General features: G+C 37.4%; 1 protein-coding gene across 2 annotated transcripts in view; it reads right to left on the bottom strand.

Annotated features, from left to right (window-relative positions):
• ARFGEF1 (ADP ribosylation factor guanine nucleotide exchange factor 1) overlaps positions 1-15,948 on the bottom strand; it is an 87,136-nt gene that overhangs the window by 27,551 nt on the left and 43,637 nt on the right. For both annotated transcript variants that reach the window (XM_039550110.1, XM_019289242.3), the window contains exons 10-20: positions 14,433-14,667; positions 9,877-9,976; positions 9,619-9,758; positions 9,406-9,514; positions 8,197-8,398; positions 7,166-7,277; positions 5,772-5,977; positions 5,590-5,674; positions 4,876-5,047; positions 3,578-3,729; positions 12-140 (exon numbers count right to left, since the gene is read on the bottom strand). In XM_039550110.1, the coding sequence (XP_039406044.1) occupies positions 12-140; positions 3,578-3,729; positions 4,876-5,047; positions 5,590-5,674; positions 5,772-5,977; positions 7,166-7,277; positions 8,197-8,398; positions 9,406-9,514; positions 9,619-9,758; positions 9,877-9,976; positions 14,433-14,667 (1,642 nt within the window). The remainder of the gene's footprint in view (positions 1-11; positions 141-3,577; positions 3,730-4,875; positions 5,048-5,589; positions 5,675-5,771; positions 5,978-7,165; positions 7,278-8,196; positions 8,399-9,405; positions 9,515-9,618; positions 9,759-9,876; positions 9,977-14,432; positions 14,668-15,948) is intronic.

Genomic DNA, 15,948 nt, shown 5'->3' on the forward strand with positions numbered 1-15,948 from the left:
ACATTTTTTACCTGTATGTTGAAAATGCAAGCAATCCGGATTGCACAACGTATACCCTCCAAACAAAGAGAGGCAACTTCGGTGTCATCACAGTCCTGTAGACCCACGCTGAACGCAGCGAGAAAAGGTGTCCATGCCAACTGGAATGTATGCAATATAAGTGTTAAATCAGCAATTGTTGGTACTTGAAGGGAATGTTACAGTTTCAATATCTTGCTGAAGTGTAAATTCCACCCTTAACTTACATCATTAACCTTGAAGTTGTCTTTTACCAAAAAGGAAATAAAATATACAGACATGAGACATAGAATAGTATAAAGCGTGGTTAGAAGAGACCTGAGACACAGAATGGGACAGAAGTAATGGAGAGTGGAGCTCTCTTCAAAAGCACTTGTCCTCTCCCTCAGTAACTAACACACAGCCATCCTCAGACAGCTGTAAACACCAAAGCCTAAAGCTACATTAATTACATGTCCGTTAAAGTTTTAGCACCAGGATGACTTTCATCTTTGCACACTGAAAAGCAGGGTCAACAGTTTTTGTAATAACCAACACACCATGTAGCAGATTTCTTTACGATGAAAAGTACATACTTAAAATAAGACTAGCTTGTCCTGGTAACACCAGAAAAAAACAACAAAAAACAGGAAGGTAGGGAAAAAAAGGCAAACTTTATTAATTACACTAAAATTATGGTAAGACAACAACAAAAAACCCCAGGATATGACTCTTGCCTTATCTCTCTACTACTAATATTGTTGCTCTTATCCCTCCATCTTTTTGTACCTAAGCCACTGTTATGTTTCGCATTCCTCTTGCCTTAGGTGGCACTGAGGATGAAACAGATGCAATAAAAATTACTGCAAGAGAGTCTACACTTTCCTTGTGGTCAAGGCTCCCTCTCCCAAAGGCAGAAAAAACAGTGAGAAAATGCAGAGGATCTTACCATAACTACATGGGGTTATGGAGAGGAACCCAGAATGATTTTAGAAATAATTTTACCTGAAGGCACCCCAGATGAATACAGAGTCAGTGGGCACAGCAAGGAGCAACAGATTTCACACTTACTTTCATAACAAAATGATGCACCACAGAGCTTTGGTTTCATTTAAGCCAGCAATTCCAAAAGCACTACCTCTGAAAAGCATTTAATGCTTGCACATACCAAACTGTAACTCCAGGACAGTATTAAAGGCATCAGATGAATTAATAGATTCAGGATTTAATTCCCTATTGTATGACCTTTAAAGGTCACTTCCAACCCAAACTATTCTATGATTTCATGTTCAGAAATATATGTTTCTTCCCACCGCCTTCCTAATTTTCATTACTATTGAAACCAAAACTAATCTAAAAAAAAAAAAAAAATCACAAGACTGAAATAATTTCTTAAGAACTATCTAATGGTCTGTATACTGTGCTTTGTAACTAGATATAGCTGTTATTTGTAAACTGTTTTGTTATTAAAGGTGAAAATTAAGCCTCAAAACCAGACAATAAATTTTGAACTGCTTAGATGGGTACATAAAGTGAATTTCTGCTCTGTTTTAAAGATTTAGCCAATGTATCTCTAAATACAGTTATAATAATCAATTTAATGTGGAAATCAATGGGTGAGATTCACAGAAATTTGTGAAGTTTTGCTGAAAATTTACATCTAAATAAAAAATATGAAATTAACTATTTAAATTCCACAGTTCTCTTTTTTTTTTTTTTGGTGAGAGGGTCCTCTGCTCAATACATCACACTGTCCTCAGTACTTTAGCTCATGAACATCCTCAAGTAACTTCAAGTAACAACTTCTAATTCTTAGCACCTTCATGAAAGATGTTTAGGGTATTAATTTACCCCAGTGCTTCATATTTTGCTCCAGTGAAAATGAACTTTAGAAATACACTTTTCAGATCCTAAAGGGTAGGAAGTATTAGGGCTGGTATCTTAAAGAAAATCACACTATGAATTTTACAGATGCCTGCATGTGAATTATTTCAGTCTTAAGGAAGTCAACAGAAAGAAAGTACGTACACCTCTGCTATGTCCAACCTTGAACAGCCTAGAAGTAAATTTTTAACAAGGTCTGTCCTTAGTGTTCCTCTGTACACATGGAATACTATGCTAGTTTTTTTAATAAGGTGACAGAGAACTCGTAAGTTTGCCTCACAGACAGCAATCTTACAGCCAGATCCTCATTGTGCCGAGGTGGCCAAGAAGGCCAATGGCATCCTGGCTTGTATGAGAAATAGTGTGGCCTGCAGGACCAGGGCAGTGATCCTCCCTCTGTACTCAGCACTGGTGAGGCTGCACTTTGAAACCTGTGTTCAGTTTTGGGCCCCTCACTGCAAGGAAGACATGGAGGTGCTGGAGGGAGTCCAGAGAACGACAACAGAGCTGGTGAAAGAGGTGGGATTGGTCTCTTCTCCCGAGTAACAAGGGAAAGGATGAGAGCAAGCCGCCTCAAGTTGCACCAGGAGAGGTTTAGATTGAATATTAGGAAAAATTGCTTCACAGATGCAGTTGACAAAAGCTGGAACAAGCTGCTCAAGGAAGGAGTGCAGGCACCAACCCTGAAGTATTTAACAGACATGTAGATGTGGCACTTCAGGTCATGGTTTAGTGGTGGACTTGGCAGCACTGGGTTAACAGTGGGACTCAAAGCTTTTAAGAATCTATTTCAACCTAAATGTTTCTGTGATTCCTGGGCCTGGAGCTCCACCTGACCTCACAGCACATCCCTCCAGGGAACCATTTGTTTATTTAGTGGTAGTAGTCTGAGACCTTACTTCCCTGGAGCAGTTCACACAGGGGTCATGTGAGGACCATGACTTGAACAAGGGCACAAATGAGAGCATGGTAAGGGCATAACAATTCATCTCACTGGCAGATGACTGCTGTGAGTTAGCTGTGTCAGAGACAACATCCAAGAGCACACTGAGGCATTGGACACTACTGGACATACTCTATCTATGACTCTGAATCCACCACTACGGCAAAGGCATTTGGGATGCACACAACTTTGCACTTACAAAATAGCAGACAGATGTTTAGAATAAAAGATTAATACAGGTCCAGCTTCCTCCCCTACACTGGATGAGAGTCCTAGGTTTTCTACAGAATTCATTTGCAACAGGCAACATCAGATTAAAGTTTTTCCTGATAACTGCTCTCCCAAAATGCAATGATGTAATCTCCATTAGAAACATTAGGGGGGACTCAAAACAATGACCTGAAATTAGTGATTGCTCATGTTTATTAATCTGTTTTTTGACTACACCTCTATATCTGAAATAAAAAGTTTTTAACTACTTTTTATACTTTTTTCCCCTTGAACACATTCATCGTAACACCTCCATTGCCTCAAGATGCTTCTTCTATCAGCACAGAAACTTCTTAAATTCCAGGGTAAATGAAACTAGATTAGATGGCTCAAAATCCTCTTTCCTGTAGCAAGTTAAATAACTCACAAAATGAGCAAAACATAGCAGATACAAATCTTTAGTATTTCCAATAAATCCTGTCAGTCAGCATTTGTATTAAGAACCGGTGATATTCTACATGATTATCTAAACATGTATCTCACCTTAAACATGGGTCTCACATGCTCCAGGTGTGTTGCACTAGTAAAAGGGGCCTGAACATGGCTCACTGCCTCCATGAGAGCTTTAGCTGTTTTAGCCATTTGTTCCATTTCCAAGTTATAGAGGAGTCTTCTCTGCTTTTCACTAGCAACACCTGCAAACACATTTTTTCTCTCATTTATGCATCTTTAGCAATGGTGTCTTTAGGAATACAATTTTAGGTTTTTCATTAAGTACAATACTCAGATGCATTTTTGTCTTATCTTTACTTTCTGAAATTATCACACCAACTTTCTTGTATTTTTTTTACAATATAGATAAAATTTAACTTAAGGCAAACTTGTGTATGAAATGTAAACTATTTTTAAACCTCAACAGAATTTTAAGATTTGAACAACAGAGATACTGACACCGTTAAGTATCACACCCACTAAGCCAAATTCAAAATGAAGAGATATTTCATAGCAATCCATCAGCAGACATCCTTTTTCAGAGCAAGAACTATGTTAAATCTTTTCATTTCTGTAACAGAACCTCCATCTCATCAAGAGAGTGAAATCCAAGTAGTATGTAATAATCATCATTTTAAAAATGACAATAAAATATTATGCTAAGTGAATGAATACTGAAAACAAGAGTATCTCTTTTTTCCAGATGCAAATTTCCTGCAAGCAATCCATTCATAAGGCCAACCTTAGGACTTAAACTATATAAATATGTTGGGGGAAAGTTAAGTTTCTCAATGCTCTCTGTAGAAAAGCTAGAATGAGTAACATCTCAATCTTCACACTGTGCAAAACACAAGAAGTTCTTCTGGTATCTGAGAGAGGAAAAGATAATTAATAAAGTGCACAAATTAGGGCCCTAGGAACCAAATACTGCAGAATTTTTGAAGATGACAGATTGGTTACTGCAGGAAATAACAACAGCTGCTTTAGAAACAGAAGATAGACCCAGTGTGTGAGCTCTGCTCTGTACATATTGGCAACACTGTAACTTCACAGAGACATCCAATTTCCCTGTGTTGCCCTCAGCAGCAAAACCTGCCCCCTTCATGGTCAATGCACCGACTGCCAGGAATTCAAATGCAAAAGGAAGTGAAAAAAAGCAGTTGCATTTAATGCAGTGAGGTTAGCATCATGCATTTATGTTAAGAAGAAAAGGATATGAAATTAGAAGCTAGGACCCGCTGTGAGTTAAGTGAGTGGTGTTTGCTTCATTCAACTCTTATTTTACAAAGGAGAACTTCATGAAACTGAAGAGCCAACCCTCGAAAAAAGCTAACACTGCAACTACTTACTTTGTTTACTGGATTTTGTGGGTATTGTTAATTCTTTTGTTTCTTTCATTGAAATCTTCTTTCCAGCTATTTCATTATAGATAGCAGACAAATATTCTTCAGGGAGATCTTTACTGTCATTGATACCTCTATTCATTTTAATATACTGTTCTTTTGTCATTTTATTCTTAACCTGAAATGCAGAAAGTAGCTGTAAATATCAACAAATGAGGCAAGCTCATCACAGTTATAATGCTCCCTATAAAACTGCCCAGCACATGAAAAGTTACCATCAAGGATAAACCTGCTGATTCAGAAGACATTTTGAAGTATTCAACATATCCAAGACTACACTGTCAGATCTACAATATACCACAAAGCCATGTGGACATTCATGGACACTCAAGCATTTGGTAGGATCCACAGATCAAATGTACGTCAAATTAGACATACATTTAAAAAACAAAAAAGGAAAAAAAATGCTTTATCTTGTCATACAGACCAAATGATCTCTTACAGAAATCTACCTTACAGAAAGGCCTACCAAAAAAACTTCAAAACCTCAACACCCATGAAACATAATACTGTTACTAAAAGATGCACAAACTTACGCTTCCTTACTTCTTACACACACACTGGTGTTAAATTGGACATCAAGCTTTTACAACCACATTGTCACAAAGCCTGGAAGTTACATGCCTATGAATTACACAGATATTTATTCCAGCAACATACCTGTGGACTGTGAAGATCTGTTGTCAACATGATAATTGAGTAAGCTAAAACATATGCAGTATCTGCACTAGCAAAAAGAGTTTGCCTGAAGGCAAAAAGGAGAGAAAGAACAGCAAATTTAATTTATTAGGATTTTTTACTAATTATTCAACTTTCCAAAGTTCTGAAGAAGTATATCTCACCCTTGGTTACATTCTAAGTATCTAGCAGCAAATTTCTCCATTAAGCGATCAATTTTTTGAGCTTCTCCTGGTAGACGAAATCCTTCTAGAAACATGCGCAGAGCTGAAACAAAATCCTTTCCTGAAAAGTCGTGTTGGTCTACATATGCATACATGACTTCTTTGTTAAATTTATCATTGTCTCCCAGGAACTCCCCAACCTGAGTCTAGAATAAGAATAGAAAAGACAAACTAGTGTATTTATATTTGGAAAAAAAAGTAACAACAGAGTCAAATGTCTTACAAAAAGAGAGGCATCTATTGCAGTTAACTAAGACATACTCTGGCTTCTCCTCTACTGTCTAAAGCAAAGTATTTTGGTCATCTATTCCATCATAATGCTCTTATGTGCTCATACATATCTGCCTACATTCTTCCTTCTCTGCTTTTACTCACATGCTGTATTTTCATTAGATGAATTCCACATGTGTACAAGACAAAGTTAATACTACTAATGGTTGTTCTCTGCTATAATGATTTTTGTAGCTAAGAAACTTATTACAGGAATGAAAAGCATAATAAACTCAACTTTATCCCCTAGAGTACTGATCTCAAACAGATGCAAGGGATGCTCAAATATAAATAGCTGGTACTCAAATACATCTGAGTTGGTATCTGTCAGTGCAACACAATACAGTGAAAAAGAGCATGCATTCAGATAAAGATGCTTGTATATGTAAACTGAGGTTAAAAAAATGTTTTGATGTCTGATTCTAAGCATTAAGACTGAAATTTGTGACTTCAGCCACAGATGCAAACATGGGTACCAATGAGTGTGGCTTTTATGCACAATGGTGAGAAGTGCTGTTTCAGAAAGTTAGGTTTTTCATGATAATATTAACACAAGATATTCCCACCCTCCCTAGCCAGATATTGAAGGACCTTTCCAAGTCCAGCAACAGCTGCTAACTGTAAATAAAATCAAAGAACTAATCTAGATTAAACAAGTTTCCTTTGGGGGCAGAAAAAACTGCCTTTCAATGTTGTTGCACCAGATTATTTTTTTAACTATCTCTGAAGGACAGATACTTCTGGCAGTTCCTTACTAAAGTATATACAGTTAACTAAGTTGTTTCAAGCTATACTAGCAACTAAGTACAAGTTTTGAGTCAGCTCAAGTAGGTCAGCTTCCTGCTTTACACCTCGCTGAACCACAGGATGCATAGAGCACAGGGTATAGCTCCAATGCACCCTCCAACTCAAATTCCTTGAGCTTACAAATTCTAGGAGAGACATGTCCTTTTCTTCATTCCACAATAATGTGTTACACACTCTAAACACTATCAGCTGATGTGCAATTAGTATTAACACATCAGCATGAGCACAGACAACCATTAGGAAAACAGTTTCCTTACTGAATCTAGTCTTTCCTCTTGATGCAAGAATTGAGCAATATCTTCAGGGGTAGTGCCAAGCATTCCTTGTTCTTGCAGGTACTGAATCCCCCTCTTTGGTTTCTTATTGAATCTGTACAATGAAGAGCAAGATGAAACAAGAGTTAACCCTTTTACCCATGCACAAAGCTGTACCAGCTTAAGTGAAAAGATTCAGAAATTTCAGATGAGATGCTGAAAAATCTACATATGAAATGTTTTTCCTTTATCAAACTGCACGTTAGATAGGAATGAGCTATTCCCATTTACTCTGGCACTCATGAAGAAAAAGATATTCCACAAAGACAGCAAAATCTTGAATTGGAAAGAACAATTACGCTCTGCTGATTTTTATCTTAATCTGTATGAACCAATCAACAAATCCATTAGTTGCCTGTAAGAATGGAAACGAACAAGAGATAGAACCAGGAAACTGAAAGAAACTGAAGCCCTAAAGGACTAAGGCGTTTTTGTGCAGGGTCCCAGAACTGTATGACAGGAAACTTTTATTTTTGCATAAAACTGACCTCGCTGAGGAGATTAAGGTGATGAAAATGAAATCACACAGAAGATTCATGCCAGACTGCACTGAGAAATTACACTATCCTCCAGTTCTAATTATGACAAATTAATCATAAGGACTCATCAGCATAAGCATTATAGGCATTTTCATCAGTACATTAAAACGGGTCATATTCAAATGATCACGAGTTTGATGGTCTTTTTATCCAAATATAAAAACCTTATTTTTAGACAAGCAGGTCTGGAGAAAAAAGAACAAACATTCAGAGTACTCATCTTCTAGCTGTGAGGAATTAGGTTAACACAAAACACTGTTGACAGGCTCCAAAGGGGACACCATTCAGCACTCTTTCACCAGAGGAAGTGCTGTTACATCCAGAGTTTTTTTCCTAACACAAGATGAGTATCTATGAGGAGAAGGAAGAAACACCCAGGAATCTTCATAGCTCCAAAAGAATCCACCCTCCCATGGGTGATAAAAGGGCACTCACAAGTCAATTCCTTGTTCTATTATTTCCTTTTGTTGCTTTAGGACCTCAAACTGCTCTGGGTTGTCAGTGCCAGACATCTGTGTGCTGTAACTGCCAATTCCTGATGAAGCAGTAGAATCCAAAGAATTTAAGCTTCCATATCTGTTAATTGTCTCAGGGTGTTTGGTTTCACTGCTGTCCTGTTCTGTGGGTTTTTCTTGGCCTACAAATTGGAAAGGGTTACATATATCCAAAATACATACAGTGAAAAGAAATAAAAATCACATGTCAAATCCTCAATGAAGGCTTCTAAAACTCAGGGTTCTCTTCAATTATGTATTTATTTATATATAGACATATTCTGCTTTTATTTTGGTTGGGAAAGTAAATAATAACTAAAAAATCACTACAACCTATCAAGGAGAATTCTTTCAGTTCAACACGTACTGAAATTTAAGCCTTAAATTACAACTGTAATTTCAAGCACCTGGGAGAAAACCTCCACCATCTTAGAAAACCAACTACAGCATTAATATTTTATTTTCAGATCCAGTGTCACTTTTAACCTGAAGCAGCTATTTTAAGTTTTTGAAACACAGTGTCTAAAAGAATTTAGGCATGCCAAGGAGATGGTGCTCTCAGTTCACAAAGACAGCCATGCAAACCACCCTTGGAAAGTTTATTACCTCACCTACCAACTTTAAGAGCTTAATCTGAAAATTCTGGCATAACCTTAGTACTTCCCATCTCAGGACAGATGAGTACACAAGTACTTAAAACAAGTAATGATTTAGTTACTTCACAGCTTACAACATTCAAACTTCTACAGCTATATAAAGCGTAAGTAAATAATCAGCAAATAAGTAATTTTTAAAACAGTCACTAAATAAGTAAAAAATGCTCTATATTCAGCTTCCTTTAGTAGTTATTTAATCAATATGAAATTAGATAAAATTCGGGAATCTTCAAAGCAAGTTCTGTGACACTTTTAAAATCAGAAATACAGAAAATATCAGGATTTAGACATTTTCAATCCAGTAGCATTCTAGGAATTCATACAATTAGGAAAAGACAGCTAAGACAACTTGCTTAAATGACACCAAACTTACCAATATTTCTACCAAAGGAAAAATAGTCTGGACACTAACAGCATCAAAATACTGGAAGAACACACTCAGCTCCAGCAGGATGTCATTACTAAAGCCAGAAGAAACACATTGTGTGTCTTACCAAGTGTGGTCTGGGAATTGGGATTTACATATTGATCCTTACTCCACTCCACCATGCATTTCAAGATCGATACTAAGCATTCCAATCCTTTTTTCCTTAAACTTAATTCCTAGAAAAGATTTCATAAATAATTAATTAGTGGACTGGAGACTTTAGTCTCAAACTATTATGACAAGAAACATGAAACTTCATAAAGTTTGGTGCAATTTTTACCTGAACATTGGACATGCCAAGTTCTTGGCTACCCCTTCCTTGAGCAATCTTTGATAAGTCATTAACCAGCCTTTCAAATATATTTGCTGCATTTAAATCACAATCATAGTTCACATAGATGTCCACCACGCTCTGGGCATCTATAAATAAAGTGACATTGTCAAACTTGAACAAAAACTATGTAACTCAATGAAAGGCAAGTATAGTTTTGTTCTTAAAGATAAAAAACAACATCTAGAACACAACAGTCCTTAATACCTGCACATATCCTTGTCAGCGTTTGTATAACCATCCACTTATGATCAAATGAGCTAGTAGAAGTTTCCAAGATATACAGGAAAATTTCTTTGAAAAAAACCTAAAAAATATTCCAGGAAGAAGGAGAAAAAAAAAAATCTATTACAAACACAGTCAACTAACTTTGATGGTCCAAATTCTGACGTAAGTCTGAAAGCAGCACTTTAGTGGTATGGGAAATAACAAAAAGGCAAAGAACAGGAGGAAAGGAAGAAATACAACTTATGATTGATACATGCAAATTATGAATTTGAATTATTTACTTATGTACTTCTGCAGTGTTGTCCAGGTTTATTTTCTGAGCATTCAGAACCAGAAGAATTAGGAATAATGTCAAATCCTGAAGGACAATTCAGCCTAACAAGAAGCCTAAACTGCTGTTAAGAGTTCATTTGGGATTTTGAAAGAAGAGGTATCACCTCATCACAAAAATATTTTCTCTACAAGATGATATTATGGCACAAACTAACAAACAGCTACTTATGCAAATTTGAAGTACTGGACCTTCATTAAAAGGGAAACATCTTGACACAAAAGAATCACTCACAGTACCAGATTATTGGAAGAAGAGTACCAGTCAGGCACAACATGCAGCAATTCCATTAATAGGAAAGCTACTCTTCACTAGAACAGAGATGAGTTTGCCCCGAAATTACTTTAGTACAGATGCTGTTGTTTGGAATAGAACCTATTTTATCCCCTCCCAATTAGTTCCTCACCAGATCCATCAGCACCATAGGCTGACTAATTCAGCCAAGCTTGCTTAGCAGCTACAATAAGGCTTCTTCTCACTTCTTCTCTGAGCAGCAGCAACTGCTGTAACAGCACATGAACTCAAAACTGAACTGCTACAGGGCATTACATCACTGTTCTGTACTTCTGAGAGCTCAGCTCTTCACAGCCGCTTGTGGCTTCCAAATCCACAGCACACAGTTTTACTAGAGTGCTGCAAAGTCCTAAACCACTCAACTTCTCTTCTCCAATTGCATCACATGAATATCCAAATATATAACTACCCTTGTTTATTTTAATATTGACAATTCCTTCATAGCACAGAATTTTTACAGAGATTTTTATGCTATTAGCCAGGTAGAGATAAACATAAGGCTATTTCCACTTTAAGTCATATATCTGAGGAAAAACAGCAACATTGACTTTTAGGCAACTTTGGTGGTAAGCTATTTCCTCAAGCAAAATGTGCTCACAATAGTTATATTTTATGGATCTCTTTAGAGAAAAAGAGGCACACAGCACAGTGCCAGCTGACTGTCTTAATATGGAAAGCATCCCTATGAAACCTAAGGAGTTCAACACACAATAATTCAAAGACTTGCAAGTGCTTAAACATACTTAAGAGTACTAGGCTGATTCTACCCACAATTTCATGTAACCAGAGAAAGACAAAAATTTAATAAATGTCATGCTGTGAGAAAACCTCAGTTACACATTTGGTGTTTTCTGATTTTTTTACTGAAAGACAGTAGTTTTATATGCTTTCTAGAATCAGCAAAATTATTACTTTTCTGGTAGAAAATTTTATAAAGAAGTCACTGATGAAGCAGAGAAAAAAGTTTCAGGGACAAAAACTAAACCCAAATCTAAGCTAGAAGAGAAAACAGCTGGAAGGTCTGCATACTGTCAAGGCACTTCAGATCTCTATGCCTCCAATGATGCCTTAAAGTGGCTACCTGAAAACAAGAGGCTAGATAAGATTAAGACAATAAAAGTAGGTATTTATTTGAAAGGCCTTCAAAGGTACACCTTGGGCAGACATGAGGCTACACCCAAGATGGAGGATGGGTCACGGCTTTTTCACACTTTTCTAACTTTGGTCCATTTGCATATCAGGGTTAATTCCCCAACTATGATTTCAGTTAATGATGTAATTACCCCAAGTTTGCCCCTCCTCTCAAAGGCTTTAGTTTACATATTTTGGGGTCTGGGATGTGAACTCAATGTGTCCTTGAGCTCAGGTTCAAACCAGTTTAGGCTGGTTTGTTATGCCTAATCAGCATGAGAGAACAGTAGCTAACAGGCTGTATGAAGTTTCAGAGTTGCATACTAGGCAGTACAGGATCTGAAAAATATAGAAGTTAAAACCTAAGGCATCACCGAGACCAAGCTGACTTCTTGCTTCTGGTGTCACCTTTGGACAAGCGTATCCTGGAATGAAGAACTTCTCAAAACCATAGTGGTGGTTTACATTTCAGCTACATAAAAATGCTGTTTATCGCTATATAGCTTATTCCAATTCACATCACGGAGCTGAGACTTTGTTCCTAATATACTGGAAAACTAAACCAGGAAAGAGCTAATTATTTATTATGTTTGGTCAACTGAAGTATGAGTTTTAAGGCAGCTTATTCACAGTTATGAAAGGGTGGTAATGGTAAATACAGCTAAATGACATTCCAGCTCCTCTGATACCTAGGATTTGATTTGCTCAAATATATTCATTAACCCATTCAGAAATACAGTTACAATACAACTAAGGTACAATTCAAAACTATTTTACTGTCAGAGGGCAGTGTTAGCTAAATAGGTAAGTCAACAGGCCATGGGAGAGTCACTTTCAGCAGAATCTGAAACTATTCTTCTCAAACACGCCACAAAATTCTCACACAGATGAAAAATGCAGCCTCAATCCCAAAATATATAGATTTTGCATATTATAAATCAGAGCATATGGCTCTCCTTACAGCTCCAAGACACAAACTGCATGTGAAGTTATCTACATGTCTACCCACATCTTCAGGATAACCTTTAGGATCAGTAGCTGAAAGAATTCTTAGCTCACAACCAGGAAAAAAAAGAAGTTTCTAGAAACTGCTGTACCCCAAAGATGGGTATCTCAGCAGCATCAAGTTTTTGGTTTTCCTATTCACAAGGAGGAAATGTAGCCCTGATATGTGGTGATGGTCCTAATTCAGCATACTCTACAACCTGCTACAATAGTGTGGGGCATCCTATATCCAGTTTGCCTCATGTCTCTACCATTTTCTGTTTGGAATTTGTAAAAGGCTGGCAGTGATGGAAACCTATCAAATTTCTGTCAGGGAAGCCGACTGCAATGCATTCACCACCTACATGCTGACTTGTAAGCTCTGAACACTTGTAAGCAAGTCCAACACTTTCTGGGAAGCAGGCTGTGGGACTGAGAATGGCTCCACCCAGTCTGTCGGATGTGCCAAACACCGCACATGCACTACATTCTTGTTGAACACACAGTTGGTCTTGAAACTCTTCAAAATTCATCATGTTTTCAAGGCACATTCAATCATTTCTATCCAATCTATGCTCAGCCATATACTGGAAATCTTATTGTTTCTTCCCCAAAGAAGAATAACGTGGTAAGTGATCAGAACACAATCGTTTTCTGACATGCTACTGTCAAAATGAGGTTCTTCCTCCAAAGCTGCCATAACATATCAACTTGTACAATGACATCCACAGATAAAGATATCCCTGAATTCAAGGTCCTTATAACAGAAAGATTATCAACATTTCTAAGCATCTTTTCACATACTTAAGCTCCACATGGATGGGGCAATCTGTTGGCTTCAGTTTTCACACCTGACTCCCCAAACATAAAATTACTAAAATAAACAACAGGGACACACTGCACACAGCACTACTTTATTCACCACAGAATTAAGATCTTTAACACATGGGACACCACAAGAGGGTATCCATGTGAACAGGACAGAGTCATTCTGAGAAGCTGCTTGTATCTTATGCACAAAGAGCAGATCTCAAGAACAAACTCCACATATAGAATTACAGAATATTCTGAGCTGGAAGGGATCTGCAAGGATCATTGAATCCAACTCTTATGTGAATGGCCCGTATGGGGATACATCTTCCTTTTCCCTATGACTTACTGAAAATTCCCTGACCCACTGAAAATTCACAACGTCTGCCAGGACTCAGACAATTTATTGCAAAGAATATGTACTTATCTCCTCTTATAGTCCACGGAGTTAAATTGTGCACACACCTTTAGAGGAAATGAGATAATCTTATTCAGGACATATATTGACTGAGGCCCTGATAAGCCTTCAGGGAAGTGGCTACAATAATGCAGCAGGTGGGACTTCCCCAGAGAAAGCAATCTGTCCAAGTGACCTCAAAGAGAATCCACAATGCTTTTCACGTCATTAGCTTTTATTCTAAAAATCTTTTGCAAAACCATATATTACACAGTCTTTTCCTAAGTGTATTCATTTTCTTAATTTATAATATGCAGTGCTGGGCTAAGCTTTATTAATTGGAGTATTGAACACTGGTTGAACTTAGGCACAAACCTACTCAATTGTGAGTTTCAGCAACATTCTGTGCCAATACCATGCCACACCCAACAGAAAACTTTAAAATAAGGAAGATCTGGCAAGTCTTACAGAAAAGCTGTGAGTCACAAAGGAAAACAAATTTATTTAAGCAAGACCAAGCTACACAAATATAAACAAATGTTCACTTAACACCTCCCACATATTTAATTAGAAATTAATGTAACATACCTCAATCTGCATCTTTAGATGAGTCTTAAAGTTTGACAGGAGGGTAAGAAATATGGAAAGTGAAAGTTCAAAAACTTCTGGAACTGATGAGACTCCATTTTTTGACAGTGCAACACAAAGGTACTGCTTTATAGCATTAATGAACATCTCATTTGTCCTGAAGACTGGTCCTGCATTTTGCAGAATGGACAGAAGCAACTGCAATGAAAGAATCTTTGATCGCAGTTCATGAGACCTAGAACAAAACAATGCAGCACATCATCCCAGTGTAAGTCATAAAAAATAAAAAACATTCTCTTGAAAAGTCAAAACACACCACAATCATTTTGGAAGTGGAATGTAAATGAGAAAAACTCAAATGTGACATAACCTGTTGCAGAAAGGGTCATAAAAAGATGTTGGTATTTTTTTGTTGAACTGGTCATTTTTCAACCAAGAATGCAAGCAAGACCTTTTTCCAGAAAAGGAAAAATTACTGTTGAACCACTCTCTCTTCTGCACCACAGAACAGCAGCAACAAGAGGCAATGCTGCCCTTTTAGCCAGAGGATGAAGGAGCATTCTGTCCTGTTAAGAGCTTTGGAAGATCCCATCTAAAATCCAGCCCATCTACCAAAGCCTGACTAGCAAAAGGTGGAAATTCCTCCTCCTCCTCCATTTCCACTAGCATGGAGAGAGAGTTGAAGGGTCTATAAAGACAATAGCTGTACTGCCTGACCTACTTCCTGCCAACATTAGAATCTCTTTTCGCAAATACAGCTTTAATCGGTCACTGGGCCCATCTCACTCTGAGAGCAAGTAAGACACATAATGTGCCTATTTTAAGCATGGCAATCACCAAGACACACAACCACAGTGTTGTCACGTGCTCCACAGTAACATTCTTACAGACTCAAGTAAACTAGAATTCATGTCAGAACAGTGCTACTATATCTGCTCTAAAAACCCCGTAACAAACACAACAAAACAGCCAAAAAACCCTCAAACCGCACACAAAAGAAACATAAAGGAGATCTGCACCTATTAAAATCCAATGCAATAAATAGCATTCCAGGTGAAACCATTCTCTCCTAAGACTCTGGATGCTCCTTCCCACCCCTGCTCATTTCAAAAAAGGCTGTATCTCTTCTCAAGAGCAGGTATAGACACAATTGGCCTTCCCAACAGGAGAGTCCACAGCTTTTATTAAACAACCACCCCTGACAGAGGACAGTTATGAAACACAGGAAACAATGACAGGAAATTTTTCATCCAGTACAGCCCAGACAGAGTAAGGAGTGCTTCAAGTCAATCTGTGACACACAGAGTAGCTGGATATTTGCAATATATCGCAAATACGTAAGTTTAATGAAAAAAAAATGTAATTCCAGACTAGCTAAAACCAAAAGTGCTAATTAATATTAAGTATGTTGCAAATAAACTCAATTATTTCTGCCCAACAAAGTGGGATGGGAAAATCAATCTGCAAACATTTCAAACTCAAAATATAATTTCAACAGTAGACTTCTTTTCTGAAG

The sequence above is a fragment of the Corvus cornix genome, chromosome 2 (assembly GCF_000738735.6).
Source record: "Corvus cornix cornix isolate S_Up_H32 chromosome 2, ASM73873v5, whole genome shotgun sequence".
Lineage (NCBI taxonomy): Eukaryota > Metazoa > Chordata > Aves > Passeriformes > Corvidae > Corvus > Corvus cornix.